Genomic DNA, 14,595 nt, shown 5'->3' on the forward strand with positions numbered 1-14,595 from the left:
AAAAAAAAAAAAAAGAAATTCTGGAGTTGAAAAATCTACAATTGAAATGAAAAAAAAAATCACTAGAATGGCTCAACAGCAGTATAGAATAGGTGGAAGAAAGAATCAGTGAACTTAAAGACAATTGAGACTATCCAATGTGAGGAACAGAAAGAAAACGTGATGGAGAAGAACTGAACAGAGATTCAGAGACCTGTGGGAGACCACCAAACACACTGATACACGGGAAACGGAGTCCCAGAAGCAGGAGAGAGAAAAGGGCAGACAAAAATGTAAATAATGGCTGAAAACTTCCTGTTTAATGTATATATTCAAGCTCAAATAACTTGAGTAGGATAAACTCAAAGAGACCTATACCTAGACACAGCACAATGAAACCTTGGAACACCAAAGACAAAGAACCTCAAAAGAACTGGGGCAGAAGCTACTCATCAGAAACTATGATGGCTGTGGGATGACATTCTCTAAGTGCTGAAACAAAGTGACGGCCTATCACGGATTCTACAATGAACCAATCTTTCAGAAATGAAGGGGAAACTAAGAAACTCCCAGATCAACAAAAACTAAGAGAATTCATCACCAGCAGACCTGTCTGCCCTCCAAGGAAGGGAGTCCTGATCTAAATGAAGGGATATTAGGCAGGAACTAAAATCCACATAAAGAAATTTTAAAAAGTGCTAGTAAAGGTAGTAACTACTAAGTAAATATAAAAGATGGTATAAATACACTTTTTGTTTGTAAACCCTTCTGTTCTACTTAAAAGTCATTATAAATCCATGTGGATGGACACATTTTTTTTTCTTTTTGAGACAGAGTGTCACTATGTCGCCCTGGGTAGAGTGCTGTAGTGTCACAGCTCACAGCAACTTCAAACTCTTGGGCGTAAGCGATTGTCTTACCTCAGCCTCCCAAGTAGCTGGGACTACAGGTGCCCACCACAACTCAACACCCAGCTATTTCTTTTGGCCAGGGCTGGGTTTGAACCTGCTACCTCCGGCATATGAGGCTGGCGCCCTCCTCCTTTGAGCCACAGGTGCGGCACTGCAGCCAGCTATTCTTTATTGCAGTTGTCATTATCGTTTAACTGGCCCAGGCTGGATTTGAACCCACCAGCCTTGGTGTATGTGGCTGGTTCTGAGCCTAAAGCTATGATTTGATGACAACAGCACAAAGGAGAAGGGGAATAGACATACAGGGAGTAAAGTTTTTTTTATACTATTGAAATTAAGTTGGTATTAGTTCTAACTGGGCTATTACAAATTAAGATGTTAATTATAATGTCTAGTGCAACCACTAAAAAAAATACTAAAAAATATAGGTAAAGGAAATTACAAAGTAATTAAAATAGTACACAGGTTGTAGGGTTTTTCTTTTGGAGACAGAGTCTGGCTCTGTTGCCCCAGGTAGAATACAGTGGCATTATTGTAGCTCACTGCAACCTCAAACAGATCCTCCTGGCTCAGCCTCCTGAATAGCCAGGACTATAGCCCCACCCCATGCCTGGCTAGTTTTTCTATTTTAGTAGATAGGGTCTCACTCCTGTTAGCCTGTTCTAAACTCCTGAGCTCAAACGATCCTCCACCTTGGCCTCCCAGAGTGCTAAGATCACAGGCACCCAGCCTATTTGTTTCTTAGTCTTAGTCTTACAAACACAGCACACATTCTTTACGTATTAGGAAGAGTGGCTATTTGTAATTTTATTGACAATGCCTTCTCTAATTTGTTTACCATTACAAGCTACATTGGAAGCAGATTTAATATTTTTATACTCAAAATTTTTCATTTTTTCTATAATTTTCAAAGTTTTACCTTTTTTCTAAATTAAATCTCTTCCCCTTTCTTTTTGCTTTGATTCTAGAAAGCCACCTCCTGTCAGAGCATAGTGGAGATGTGTGGTCCCTGCTCCTTCCTGTGGGATTTTCCACAGCTTACTTTTTGATATATATTTATTTATTTATTTACTTTTTTGAGATAGGAGCCTCAAGCTATCCCCCTGGGTAGAGTGCCGTGGCATCATGCTCACAGCAACCTCCAACTCCTGGGGTCAAGCGAGTCTCCTGCCTCAGCCTCCCAAGTAGCTGGGACTACAGGCGCCCGCCACAACGCCTGGCCATTTTTTGGTTGCAGCCATCATTGTTGTTTGGCGGGCCCGGGCTGGGGATTTGAACCCTCCACCTTAGGTGTATGTGGCTGGCGCCTTAGCTGCTTGAGCCACAGGCGCCGAGCCTTGTTATGTACTTATTTAATCCACCTAGAACTTACATGTATATGGCACAAGAGAAAAATAACTTGATTACTGCAGACGTTTCATGAATGACCTTACTACTTGAGAATCCCCTCCCTTAATTCACTGATCTGAGGTGCCATTTTTAGCAACTTCTCTGTGTACGAAGTCTTGCTGGAGGGATACCGAGGTTTCTTTCACCCTCCTTTCCCTGTAGACCAGCCCCTACTGACTCAATCTTAAGGGTTCTAGCACTTGCCTTACCGCTGGGAAGGCCTGGTGCACACTTGGTGCTCCAATTCTGGGTTTTCTCATACTTTGAATGCCCCAGCCATGGCCCCCAGAGGACTGGGGGTGCAGGGGAACTTTGGTAGGGAGGGCCAAGTCTTGGCTGGGTTTCACTCAGCTGCAACCTGCAGCAGGACGGGCTGCCCTGGGTGTCATGGGCACATGGGGCCAACCCTCCCTCACCCAAGTCACTCACTCCAGGAAGAGGGGTCGGGCCACAGTCTCCCCATTGACATGGGCCTTGTAGAACAAAGTGTAGAGGTAGGGTAGCAGCGCGTAGCGCAGAGCGAAGGCCTTCCTCATGGCCTGCTGGGCCGGCTCGCTGAACCTATAGGGCTCCTGGGGCTGTGGCCGGTGGCAAAGAGGTACCCTACAGACTGGGCACTCCTTGGCCACCCAGTGTGGGGATGGGGCTTCCCGAGGAAGGGTCTGGGGGAGCCCACTCTACTCCTCCCCCGCCCCCTGCCTACCATGTTGTACAGGTTGTTATGGTTGCGCATGAAGGGGTAGAAGGCGCCCAGCTGGGTCCAGCGCACACACAGCTCCTCTGATGTGTTGCCCATGAAGCCACAGATGTCAGCCCCGACCAGGGGTACCCCCAGCAGGTTAAACAGCAGGATTTCTGGGATAGCAGAGTCAGGCCAGGCCTCAGGCTGCTAGGAGCAGGGCTAGCCTCCCCTGGAGGGGCACACCTGCTCTGCCAGGCAGCCCCTTCCTGGCAGGTGCTCACCTGACACTGAGGACGAAAGGTCCTCCCAGGTGCTCGACACGTCCCCTGTCCAGTGGCCGGCGTACTGGCCATGGCCAGCAAAGGTTGAGCGGGATATTATAAAGGGGCGTGTCCCTCGAGTCTCCACTAGGGCCCTGGGCAAACAGGGGACACCTGAGTGAGCGGGGCCAGCCCGGAACCCTGTCACCACCTGCCTGGGTGGAACAGCTGGTAGAGTTGGGAGTAGGAGCTGGTTGGGTGAGACAAAAGATGGGGCAGAGGACGGCCAGATTCCTGCCACTGTCTCCTGGGTATGTCAGGACTACCTGGACCACCCTGACTACACTTGCAGAAGAGCTGTGTCCTCCACCCCTGCTGGGGTCACACGCTCAATTGGTGCAGATTCCCCTGTCTGGCAACACTAGGCTTCTTCCCCTGAAGGTGTGAGGCATAAAGTGGGAACGAAGGCTCTAGCTCCCAGCTGGGGTGTGGGGAGGGGAAGGGGGAACAGCCTGGTGGGCTGGGCAGGGCCTCACCTGTGAGAGGCAATGGCTTCCGTTAGACCATAGAGGTTGTGAAGGTTGTAGTGTGTAGACAGGAACTGGTGGCTGGAAGCACACATGGTGGCATCATGGAGGCTCCCACCAATCACGCCTGAAAGACAGGGGCTGGTTTCTGAGGAGCTCCCTGCCAGCAGTCCTGCTGTAACCCCCAAACCCTAGGAACTCCTCTGCCAGTGGCCGTTTCCTCTGGCTCAGCCCTCAGTCCCTGGAGGTGTGCCCTGAAGCTGCTTCCCATGCCTGTCGGGCTGGGTTCTTCTGCTCACGGTATCACCCTTGGACTTTAGGCATTTCCCTGTGCAGTCTCCACCGTTCCTAAAGACAAGCTGAGGCGGGCACTGAGGGTGGCCCCTGCGGACCCCAGATGTCACACTCACCATCTACGGACCCACCTCAAGCATTCCCCTGCCCATTTAGCTAACCCTGAAACCCCCACATCTGCATGGCCACTGCGTCTCAGGCTCCTGGCTCTCCCCCAGGCCTGTCTGTGCACATCCTCATAAAATCGGTTTTAGCAGAGAACTCAGTAAGTCAGGTCACCAGGAAGTCCCCATCTTCAGTGTCTCATCACCCTCCATATCTGACAGCTTCCTCACCCTCTGCCACACCCCAGGGGATATCTGGTCACCTTGGCCTGTCTCAGCAAGAATCTTGGCCTGTTTTGCCACAGTCCCCAACCCCAGCAGCTCTTCTGGGTGATTTCCCACCCACTGACCCCACCACACCTCAGCTATAAATTCCCACTTGCCTATGTGGCATTTGGGGTTGAGCCCAATCTCTCCCCCACCGCCCAGACCATGGCAGAGGTCCCTGTCCTCATCAGGACGGCCCTGACTAGAGGCTGCCCCCAGCTGCACCACATGTCACTGGACAGCTTTCTTGAACAAGGCTTGTGCCTGCCCATGTCTGCATTGTCAGTTAGCATATCCCCAGCCCGGGGAGGTCCCCTTGCTCTCCTCTCAGGAATCAGAGGCTGAGCCTCTCAAATCAGGTACAGAAAGCCCTGATTTGAGACAACAGTCCCTAGACAGCACCCTGGGTAGGCTGCAGGAGGACTCACCTGGCACATAGGGCGGGCTTTCCAGTTCATTGACAGGACAGCCATCCACAGAGCCCCTCACGAAGTTGGAAGGTTCATTCATGTCCTATAAGAGAAGCCCTGAAGTGGGCATCCTTGACCAGAGCATGGGGGGCGGGCAGGATGCCCTGGATGGGGGGCTGTTCTTACAATCCACATGCCGTCAAAGGGCACCTGGGCGTGGAACTCTGCTACCATGTCCTGCCACCAGTCCAGAGTCTCAGGGTTGGTGAAGTCAGGGAAGGCAGTGAATCCAGGCCACACCTGGACGATAAGAAACCAGAGAGGGAAGATCCCAGGGCCCACCCCCAACTGAGTACACGCTGAGACCCTGCATGTCCCGGCCATAAGCAACAGGGCAGCCCTGTTCTTTGTCAATGCCTAAACTGGTAAACCTGAGACTTGGCCCTGGGAGAGCAAGGGGCCCCTGACGTGTCCACCCAGGCAGGCGCTGGACTGCAGAGCCAGAGAGAGATGTCAGGAGGAGGACCTCACCCAAGTCCTGGCACCAAGTCTCACATCCTGCACCCTGGTGGGGTGGTAGTGACTGATGAGCCCCCAATAGGAAGGCCTTGGGAGCTGTCAGGAGACCCCGGGGCTGGGAAGATACAAGGGCCCCAGGGACTTACAGAGGGTCTGCAAAGCTCAGGCCTGGGCCCATTGCCCATGAAGTCACAGCCCCAAGGTAGAAGAGTTCAAGGTGGTCTTCCTTGTCAGTAACCACCATCACCTCAACTGCAAATATATCTCCCAATCTGTCCCTCCCGATATGACGGCTTCTGAAATTCTGCCTTCCTGAATAACTATCCTGTCCTTACTGGCCAAGGCCTCTGCCTTCTGATTGACCGTCTATCCCCCAAACCTCCCCACTGGCCAGAGGCCTCTGCTTTCTGATTGTCTGTCCCCTGGACCCCTCCAATGGCCAGAGCCCTCTGCTTTCTGACCATCTGTCCCCCCAACCCCCCCCCCATTGGGCAAACGCCCTCTGCTTAGTGACCATCTGTCCCTCAAACTCCCACTAATCAGAGGCCTCTGCTTTCTGACCATCTGTCCCCCAGCCCTCCTACTGGCCAGAGGCCTCTACTTTCTGATCATCTGTCCCCCAGTCCCCCACCTACCTTTCCGATCAGTGGCTGTCCAGTTGCATTGGTGATGAAAACCCCTCTCCGCAGACCCTCATCATAGGGTCTATAGCTCCCGGGGGGGCCTGAGCTGCTGATGCCAGGATCCTGGGGGTGAGATAAGCCAATGGGGGGGAAGGATGTGGCCCCAAGCCTCGGCACCACCACTGGGACATGGGAAATGCCCTCAAGGCAATGCTAGTGAGTGAGAGCCAGACGTGGGGCAGGCAGTGCACAGGGAACCTCTGTGTGTTCCTGCACATGTCACCCAGTTGCCTGGAGGGACTGGCAGGGAAGGACCAGTGGCTAATGGGAGAACCAGCGTGTGAGAATTCCCCTTCTTTAAGTTTTCTGGAGTTTCACAAAGATTCTACAGCAATCAGTTATTTCTTTCATAATAAAAAAAAATGTGAAAAAGACATCCCGCTCCCTGCTGAGCGACCAATGTTTGCAGCTCTCAGAGAAGTGGTGACAGAAAAGCAGGACACTAGCACAGTAGCAAGCAGCTTCCCTCCGCTGAAGGGGTCCCTGAGGGGGTGGCCGCTTGGTCTTTCCAGCTCCTCTCCTTCCCGTCTCCTCCTCCAGGAAGAGGATGCAGATTCAGGTTGAACCAACCCAGAAACCATATCCTCCTGGCAGGGGCTGTCCCAGGGAGGCTTCTGTCTTCCGCTGGGCAACTTCAGTCCTGCTCTGGGAGTGGCTGAGGAAAGTTCTCAGCTACACGGTGCCAGTGCAAGAGCTGTCCATCAGAAATGCCCTCCTTTCCACAGGGACAGAGCTGGCCTGAGGGCAGGAGAGGCCAGGCCAGGGCATATGGGGCCATCACAGTCCCAGCAGTCCCTACAATCCTAGTACTTTCCAATGCTGAGTGACATCAGCTTATTGTGCCCCTGCCTTTTGCTTTAAGGCAAGTCGAGTAACCTATAAGTAATGAAGTCTGAGAAAAAGACGTTTCCAGGGACCTTTGAACTGAGCCTCCGTGGACAGCAGGGGCCAAGCCCAAAAACTTCTTGGTATTCCTTCGATATAAAAAAGACCCTCAGAAGGGTGGTGCCTGTGGCTCAGTGGGTAGGTGCCGGCCCTATATACTGATGGTGGCAGGTTCAAACCCGGCCCTGGTCAAACTGCAACAAAAAATAGCCGGGCATTGTAGTGGGCACCTGTAGTCCCAGCTACTCGGGAGGCTGAGGCAGTAGAATCGCCTAAGCCCAAGAGCTAGATGTTGCTATGACCTGTGACACCACAGCACTCTATCAGAAATTGTCACCAAGGACCACGCAGGTGTGAGGAAGACTGACCAGAAGGCCCCGCTGCCCAGGAGGGAGGAGGGAGGGCGCTCACCACAATCATCACGTAGTGCTGGCCGCCCTGGTGCAGCTCATGCACCATGGCCGGGAAGTCTCTGAAGGTGTCCTTGTTGTAGGTGAAGTCCCTCCCGGCATCCATGTAGTCCAGGTCATTCCACTGGACGTCCTGCAGCAGGGTACAGGGGCTGCTACTGGGCCTGGGAGCCGCATGCCTCAGGCCCCTCCCTCCCCGGCCCTCCCTACTCACCAAGGGGAAGTGGGCCCGGGTCATGTTGGCCACCACCTGGCGGGTGATGGCGGTGGAGGAGTAGCCCCAGCGGCAGAGGTGGAAACCCAGGCCCCAGTACGGTGGCATGAATGGGTACCCTGCAGGTCACAGACACCATAGTGAAGGACAGAACTCGTGGCAGGCAGGGCTGGGTGGGGGCTGGGCGGAGGCAGGCCCTACCCACTACGTCCAGGTACTGCCGCACCACGCTCTTGGGGTCTGGGCCCAGGAAGACGTAGACGTCCAGGATCCCGCCTGTTGATCTCCAACTGAGGGCTGGGCTCGGCTGCAGGACCACATCTGGGAAGGCAGCCCTGAGGCTCAGGGACAAACACCCCACCCAGGGACCCCACACTCATAGAAAGGCTACCCACAGGGAGCAGGTGTGGCCTGATGGGTTGGGGAGAGCGCAGCCCTGTCAAGCCCGACTTGGACTTGCTCCAGGACACAGCTGGAGCAGCTGAACCTGCGTCTCTCCTTCCTGGCCTTTGCTGACCTCCACGGCAGGGTCCCAAAACCCCCTTTGGGGCACGGAAGGACATAGAGACGTCTAAACCCATGGAACCCATTTCCCAGATGAGAAAAGGAGACCCAGCCTGTGTCCAGGATGACCTCCCACCCCAGGCAGGCAGACAGCCCCCAACCTGGGCTCTCCCAGAGGCAGCAGCTCACCCATGGCGTTGCTGTTCAGGAGAAACACCCCGTGTGCCAACCCGCCATCCTCCAGTGCCAGGTAGAAAGGGTGGGACCCATAGAGGTTCGCGCCAAGCTGGGACACAGGGGAGGTGGTGCCTCAGCCTCTGCAATCCCAGACCCTGCACCCCCTCTGTGGCTGTCACTCCTGTACCTTGGGGGCAATGTCTCGGTTCCAGAGCGTGATCATGGCCCAGTTGGGGCTGAGCATCAGGGGCCCCAGCCGCTCAGCCAGGCCTGTCAGGTACTGGGAAGGCAGGGAGGTAGAGAGCTGCAGGAACTGGTCAGCAAAGAACAGGGGTGCCACAGTGGTGTTCAGCCTGCAGGGCAGAAGCCAGGTCCCCTCACAGACGGCCTCTCGGATAGCACCCAGACCCTCGCGTTCTGGGAGGCTGACCTGGCTTGGCTGGCTCTGACATGCTGCCCCTGGGCTGGGGAGCCACGCCAGGTCCAACAAGCCTGGCACCCTCAACTGGGTGTGGAGGGCACCAAGGCCCACGGTCAGAGTTGGTGCCTGGCTGGCCATACCGTCCCAGATGGGTGTCACAGCCACGTAGCTGGGTCCCAGGCAACTCCAGGACGCTCAGCTGCACCCAATGCCAGCGTAGGGCGAGGCAGGGACCACACTACCCTGGAGGTGAGGGTGTGACCCAGCGATTCACTCATTGTGCCCAGGGCCCACTGTGGGGTGACCCAGGGCTCATGGCTGCAATTAGGAGGGAAATGGGGCTCCTGCTGCAGCCCAGGTAGCACTGATCTACCCAGGCCAGCAGGATGGGAACGCCAGCCCAGCAGGGACACTGGGGCCACCTGGGGCACTGTGCCTTAGTTTCCTTGTCTGTAAAATGAGGTGGTAGTAGCACCTACTTCTGAGTTGTTACAGGGATTGAGTTAATAATTACGCTGCCCAGTGCATAAAAAGTGTTATGTAGACATTTGATAAAAAAAAAACCAAACTAGGCTTGGCGCCATTGGCTCAAGTGGCTAAGGCACCAGCCACATACACCTAAGGTGGTGGGTTCGAATCCAGCCCAGGCCGGCCAAACAACTATGACGGCTGCAACCAAAAAATAGCCGGGCGTTGTGGTGGGTGCCTGTGGTCCCAGCTAGTTGGGAGGCAGAGGCAGGAGACTCGCTTGAGCCCAGGAGTTGGAGGTTGCTGTGAGCTGTGATGCTACGGCACTCTACCCAGGGGGACAGCTTGAGGCTGTCTCAAAAAAAAAAAAAAAAAAAAAACAACCCAAACCAAACGAGAGGACACCTGGACTGGGGTGTCCACTTAGACTGAGCCAGAGTTTCTTTTTGTTTCTTCCTTAATTACTTGTGCCAACCAGGAGAAGGGCCAGGGTTTCTCAGCTGCAGCACCATGGATGACCCTCTGCGGGGGCTGCCCTGGCCACTGGAGCACATCCAGCAGCATCCCAGTCTCGGCCCTGGGTGCTAGTCATACCCTGAGGCCACAAAGAAATGCCCCCTGACACTGCCAGGTTTTCCTGAATGCAGCAGGTGGGCATGTGCTGGGAGTCCTAGCATGGCTAGGAGGCCCCAGTAGGGAGGGTGGACCATGATGGGGTAAGGGGTCAGCAGCAGGTGGGGGACCCCTCCCACTGAGGGAGGACACACAGATGGGCACTCACAGCACCCGTCCATCCAGCTTCCTGCGTACGACAATCCCAAAGGGCTCCTCTGAGAACTCTATGCTGTAGATCCGGGATGGCACTTGGCTGTGGACACGTGGGGTCGCCAAGGGCACCTCGTAGCGCCTCTTGGCAGGATCTTTGATCTAGGACAAAGAGAGAGCTGTACCAGTGCCCCAGCCCACCTCCCACTCTAGAGCATATCCTGCCCCAGCATCCAGGGCAGGCCTGGAGCAGCCACCCACACTAGGCCTCAGTTTCCTCCTCTGCTGACGCAGAAGGACCCTCCCCTGGGTTGCCAGGTAAAATACAGTAACTTTGACTTTCAGATCAACAAAAAATAGCTTTGTAGCATAAGTATGTCCCCAATGACTACATGTTTTACAATAAAAGATACTTTAAAGGGAGAAGAGAGAGAAGAGGAAGATGTGGGGGTCGCAGTATATGGTATACCTCTTAGGGGCGGGACACAACTGCAACAGGGACTTTATTATTCAGTATAACCTTTGTACCCTCAATGAATCTCCAACAATGATTAAAAAAAAAAATTCCTTGTTTATCTGGAATTCAGATTCAAAGGCATGTTCTTTCATCTGCTACATCTGGCAACACCCCTAATCTACCTTTCCATAAAGATGAGTGAGCCTGAGTGCTGCCTTCTGGAGGACCTGTCCTGGTGTGTCCCCACCTCCCTGAGGGAGCCACTGGGTCAGCTTACCCCCCAACCCCAGTAAGGTCCCAGCACACCCCTTGTGAAGTGCCCTGGCCCTGCCCACCGTGAAGTGGAGGCGGCTTTCTGTCTCCATCCTCACGTCCAGCCGCAAGGTTAGCACGTCCTTTGGGAAGAAAGTGGGGCTGGAGCGGGTCAGGGTGGCTGTGTAGCCCATCTCAGAGGAGCTCAGGTTCTCCAGCTTGTAACTGGGGTAGTTGGACGGGAAGAAGCACCAGGGCTGCCCCATCCGGGTGCCCTGTGGGTTCTGCTTTGTGGGGATGTAGCAGCAGCCGCGGGCATTACACTTCTCCTGGGTGATGGCTTTGTCTGGGGCACAGTCGAAGCGGCTGTTGGGGGGCACGTCGCACTGTGGGGGTGCTGCTGCAGGACTGCCTGGAGGCCCCTGGGCTTGCCGGGAACCTGGCCATCTGGCTCCCTGTTGGGCAGCTCGGTGAGTCTCCCCCAGACCAGGGGAGAAGCTGTTCAGCTCTTGAGGGACCACTAGGAAATCATGGAGCAGGATGTGGCCCAGGAGGGCAGCAGTGGCCAAACAGATGAGGGTGCAGATCCCCAGCAGAGGGCGGGCATGGGGCAGCCACTTCACATGCATGGCCGGGGCAGCATGGACTGCAGCTGGGGGCCTGCAAGAAGGAAATAGGCTCAACTGATGGGCAGGTGGTGCCTCACTCAAAGTCGCTCACCTGCTCTCCTCACAGTGCCTAGGGTGGAGCATGGTGGGGAGGTGGAATGAGACGGGCAGGTGAGGAGGGCTGGGCAGGGTGCAGCAGCGGGATTAGAGTGGGGGCGGGGGCATGAAGCAAAAGACAAAGAGAGTCTCCATAGGAGACTGCAGAATACTCCAACTAAAAAGGCTTCTAAGGTGCTACAAAATGCCCAGCAGGACAGGCTGACTCGGGAAAGGACCAGTCACAACAGCAGGTGGAGGAGCCCCACCTCTGCATAAAGGTTGTGGCTGTGGTTAAGTTTTGGCCAACGGGTGTCAGAGAAAGTGATTCTGGCAACTGCAGACACTTATGAACCTGCCACCTTCCCTCAGACCCTTTTCTGCTGAAGAGCGACACATGGTGGCAAAGCCACTTACCAGAAAGGACTTGAGCCCCTCCTAGCCTGTGGAACCAAACGAGAAACAGATGTTACAGCAGCCGCACCTGGCAGGTGCGGGGGCAAGGACATGAGGTTCCCACGAGACAAGACCAAGACTGGGCTTAAATATTGGGGAAGTCACACACTAGACAGGAACACAGGGCCCTGAGGGGGTCTGATCTGCTTTTGAAACAAAAGGGGGGGGCGCTGGGAGTGTTCTGCTTGGCAGTAGAGCCCAGGTGACACTGGGTTATACAGACTTGGGCTCCAGGTGACACTCTCAACACTTCTGACACCAGACATGCAGGGTTTTCTGCCTCACACCAACCCATTTTCCACCTCCCCAGGGTAGGCTGGGTGTCCCACAACTCAGTTCAATTTAGCACTACCTAGATTTAGCACAAGCCCCACCTTTCAGTGCTTAGTCCCACAGACTGCCCCCACTACAGATGCTAGTTACAAGTCCCAGGTTGTCACTGGTACTTCTAATGACCTGCTATAAATTCAGGGACCTTCAGGAAAGTGCTTTTCTTACATTTGCTGGTTTATTACAAAGGACAGGACTCAGGAATAGTCAGACGAAAGAGGTACAGGAGGCCTGCCCTCCTGTCCTTGTTCACCAACCTGGAAGCTCTCTGACCCCTGTGTTCTGGTCACAGGGACGCACCATAGCCACTGGTGATTAAGGCAATCTGCAGTCCCTCACCCTCCCTGGCGGTGGGGTGGGAGTCCCAACCCTCTATTCAGGCCTGATGCTCCCTAGATGCCCCAGATAAGGCCATGTCATTAGCAAACAAAAGGCATTCTCCCCAGTTTCAGGAAAGGAAAAGAGACCCTAGAAACGGACACCAGGCGCCTCCGGCCCTACACGGGGCGGTTCCCAGCTCAGGCCAAGCTTGACCACCCAAAGAAATGGGGCAAGGCTGAAGGTCAGAGGCTCCAGCTCCGCTCTGCCCGGGCGCAGGACGGCGCCAACACGTAGGTTCGGCCCTGTTTCTGGCAGCCCCGGCGGAAGTCAGGCGACCCCTCGTGGGCCTCAGTTTCCCCTTTCCCGTGAGATGCGGCACGTACGGGGCGCATTCCTCACGGAGGCCTGGGCGGACGCCAGAGAACCTACGTTTCTGGGACCCTCCGTGCTACTGGAATCACTACCCTACCGGGGCCTCGTCCAGCAGGACCCCTCACCCGCCACCGTGCGGATTCGGCTATAACTTGCTCAACTTTTCCGATCAGGAAGCCGCCGACAACGGAACGACCCAGGACCACAGGTCCGGTCGGCGCGGCCCGGCAGCCCTCGTTCTGCTCGCCTCCGCGCACGCGCACCCAGCCCGTAGCGGAGATTCCGGGGTCGCACACCTGACCCCAGGGCGCACGCCGGGCGGGGCGGGGCCACGGCGGATCACGTGACTTGGCCGCCAGCGCAGGCGCCGGAGGCGCGGATGCACAGCCCCGCTACGCCCCCTAGTGGCGGCTCCCGCTGAGCGAGTCGGAGCTTTCCGTGGGTCTTGGTGCTGACTCAGGGCCTCCCTCCCTCGTCCGGGAGATGGGTCGATGTGGCGCCTGCTGGCGTGGTTCTTCTCAGTCCCCGTTTTCTTGGGCGCCGGCGGTGAGTCGTGGTAATATAAGACAGGTGGTGCCCTAGTCAGCTCTGCTGAGCTGAGGGGAGGACCTGCCGCCTCCGCCCCGGCGGTGTTGGTGCAGTGGCAGCTGGCGGAGGAACCAGCAGGCTGGAGGGTAGGCGGCTCTGGGGGGAGGTCAGGCGGACCCTGCAGTAGCCAGAGCGGCCAGACAGCTGCTGGGGAGATACCAGCACCTTAGTGTTTCCCAAGTTCCCTTGCACTTGCCGCTGAGCAGGGAACCCCCATTTCCCAGGCCTGGTCAATTTCATGTAGGTGTCCTAGGCCTGAGAACCGAAGGGATCAAATCCATTCATTTGCTACTGTGGACTAAATGTAACTACAGAGGACCCATGCAACTATATATATAAAACACATATATACACTCCTGGACAAAGAGGCCAGAGAGACAGAGAGAGAGCTTCCCCCTCATCCCCACTTGAGTTGTTTCTCTCTTCCAGGATCTTTGGTGTTTTTGTATTCTTTTCTGTAAAATAAAGCCAGTCTTACCACTGATCTGTCCGTGGATCCATTCTTTGAATCACTGTTGCCGTTAGGTCTTACAGAAAAGCGATGTTGCAGAGAATAAGCACGCTAATTGAAATTACGTTTTACATAAAGGTGACCATCTGCTCCCTCAGGCAAAATGGCAAGTTTCTTTATTTGCGCTTGGTTTATATAGGGAATTTTGTACATGCGCACAATATAGCAGTGACCTCATTGATCCATTTAAACATCATGTGAGGACCTCGTGATTAGCTTCTGATAATCCACTCAACATACACCTTTTGACTTAACCCAATTTAACATAACTTAATGGAGAACAAGTTGTCAGCCATTACTTTCTTTGTTCTTATCTGATGATGCCTGAGGCTATGGAGGAACAAGGTAGATGGAACACCTACCCTTGCTGGCCTGGCCCTTTGGAAGCTGTTACTTCAGATCTTTAAACAAGGCATAAAGAAACTTCTTGGGCATACAGGAATTTGTGTGCACATCTCTGCCCCCCTGTAGGCCTTAAGTCAGGGGTTTTTTCTGGAACCTTTTATAAGGAATTTTCAGGCTGGACTTCTCAAAAGCCTTTCATGAGCCCAAGTTTCATCTGTGCCATTAGATACCTGTATGCATTGGGTAAATTCCTCTTCTCTTGAGGTCCCCGAGCACATTTCCATTCCTGGACTCATCAGCAAGCAATCTTCGTTACTTACCACAGATCAGGAAAGGTTACTGATGGGTATCTGGCCAGTTTTCCAAAGGGCTTTTTTATTGACCTTATAA

General features: G+C 54.5%; 1 protein-coding gene across 6 annotated transcripts in view; it reads right to left on the reverse strand.

Annotated features, from left to right (window-relative positions):
* GAA (glucosidase alpha, acid) overlaps positions 1 to 13,042 on the reverse strand; it is a 17,943-nt gene extending 4,901 nt beyond the window's left edge. The window contains exons 1-16 of one of the 6 annotated variants that reach the window (XM_023511192.1): positions 12,923 to 13,042; positions 11,700 to 11,725; positions 10,662 to 11,238; positions 9,886 to 10,031; positions 8,403 to 8,568; positions 8,228 to 8,324; positions 7,736 to 7,855; positions 7,535 to 7,653; positions 7,322 to 7,453; positions 5,978 to 6,088; positions 5,010 to 5,123; positions 4,842 to 4,926; positions 3,758 to 3,875; positions 3,243 to 3,376; positions 2,983 to 3,134; positions 2,709 to 2,857 (exon numbers count right to left, since the gene is read on the reverse strand). In XM_023511192.1, coding sequence (XP_023366960.1) covers positions 2,709 to 2,857; positions 2,983 to 3,134; positions 3,243 to 3,376; positions 3,758 to 3,875; positions 4,842 to 4,926; positions 5,010 to 5,123; positions 5,978 to 6,088; positions 7,322 to 7,453; positions 7,535 to 7,653; positions 7,736 to 7,855; positions 8,228 to 8,324; positions 8,403 to 8,568; positions 9,886 to 10,031; positions 10,662 to 11,207 — 2,189 coding nt within the window. In that variant the 5' untranslated portion in view covers positions 11,208 to 11,238; positions 11,700 to 11,725; positions 12,923 to 13,042. Of the gene's footprint in view, positions 1 to 2,708; positions 2,858 to 2,982; positions 3,135 to 3,242; positions 3,377 to 3,757; positions 3,876 to 4,841; positions 4,927 to 5,009; positions 5,124 to 5,977; positions 6,089 to 7,321; positions 7,454 to 7,534; positions 7,654 to 7,735; positions 7,856 to 8,227; positions 8,325 to 8,402; positions 8,569 to 9,885; positions 10,032 to 10,661; positions 11,239 to 11,699; positions 11,726 to 12,818 lie in introns of all 6 variants that reach the window. The other 5 variants (XM_023511191.1, XM_023511190.1, XM_023511194.1 and 2 more) reach the window with 5 other exon arrangements.
* Positions 13,043 to 14,595: the final 1,553 nt, after the last annotated feature.

This window comes from Otolemur garnettii, unplaced genomic scaffold (genome assembly GCF_000181295.1).
Source record: "Otolemur garnettii isolate 467f Iridium unplaced genomic scaffold, OtoGar3 scaffold00018, whole genome shotgun sequence".
In the NCBI taxonomy this organism is placed as follows: domain Eukaryota; kingdom Metazoa; phylum Chordata; class Mammalia; order Primates; family Galagidae; genus Otolemur; species Otolemur garnettii.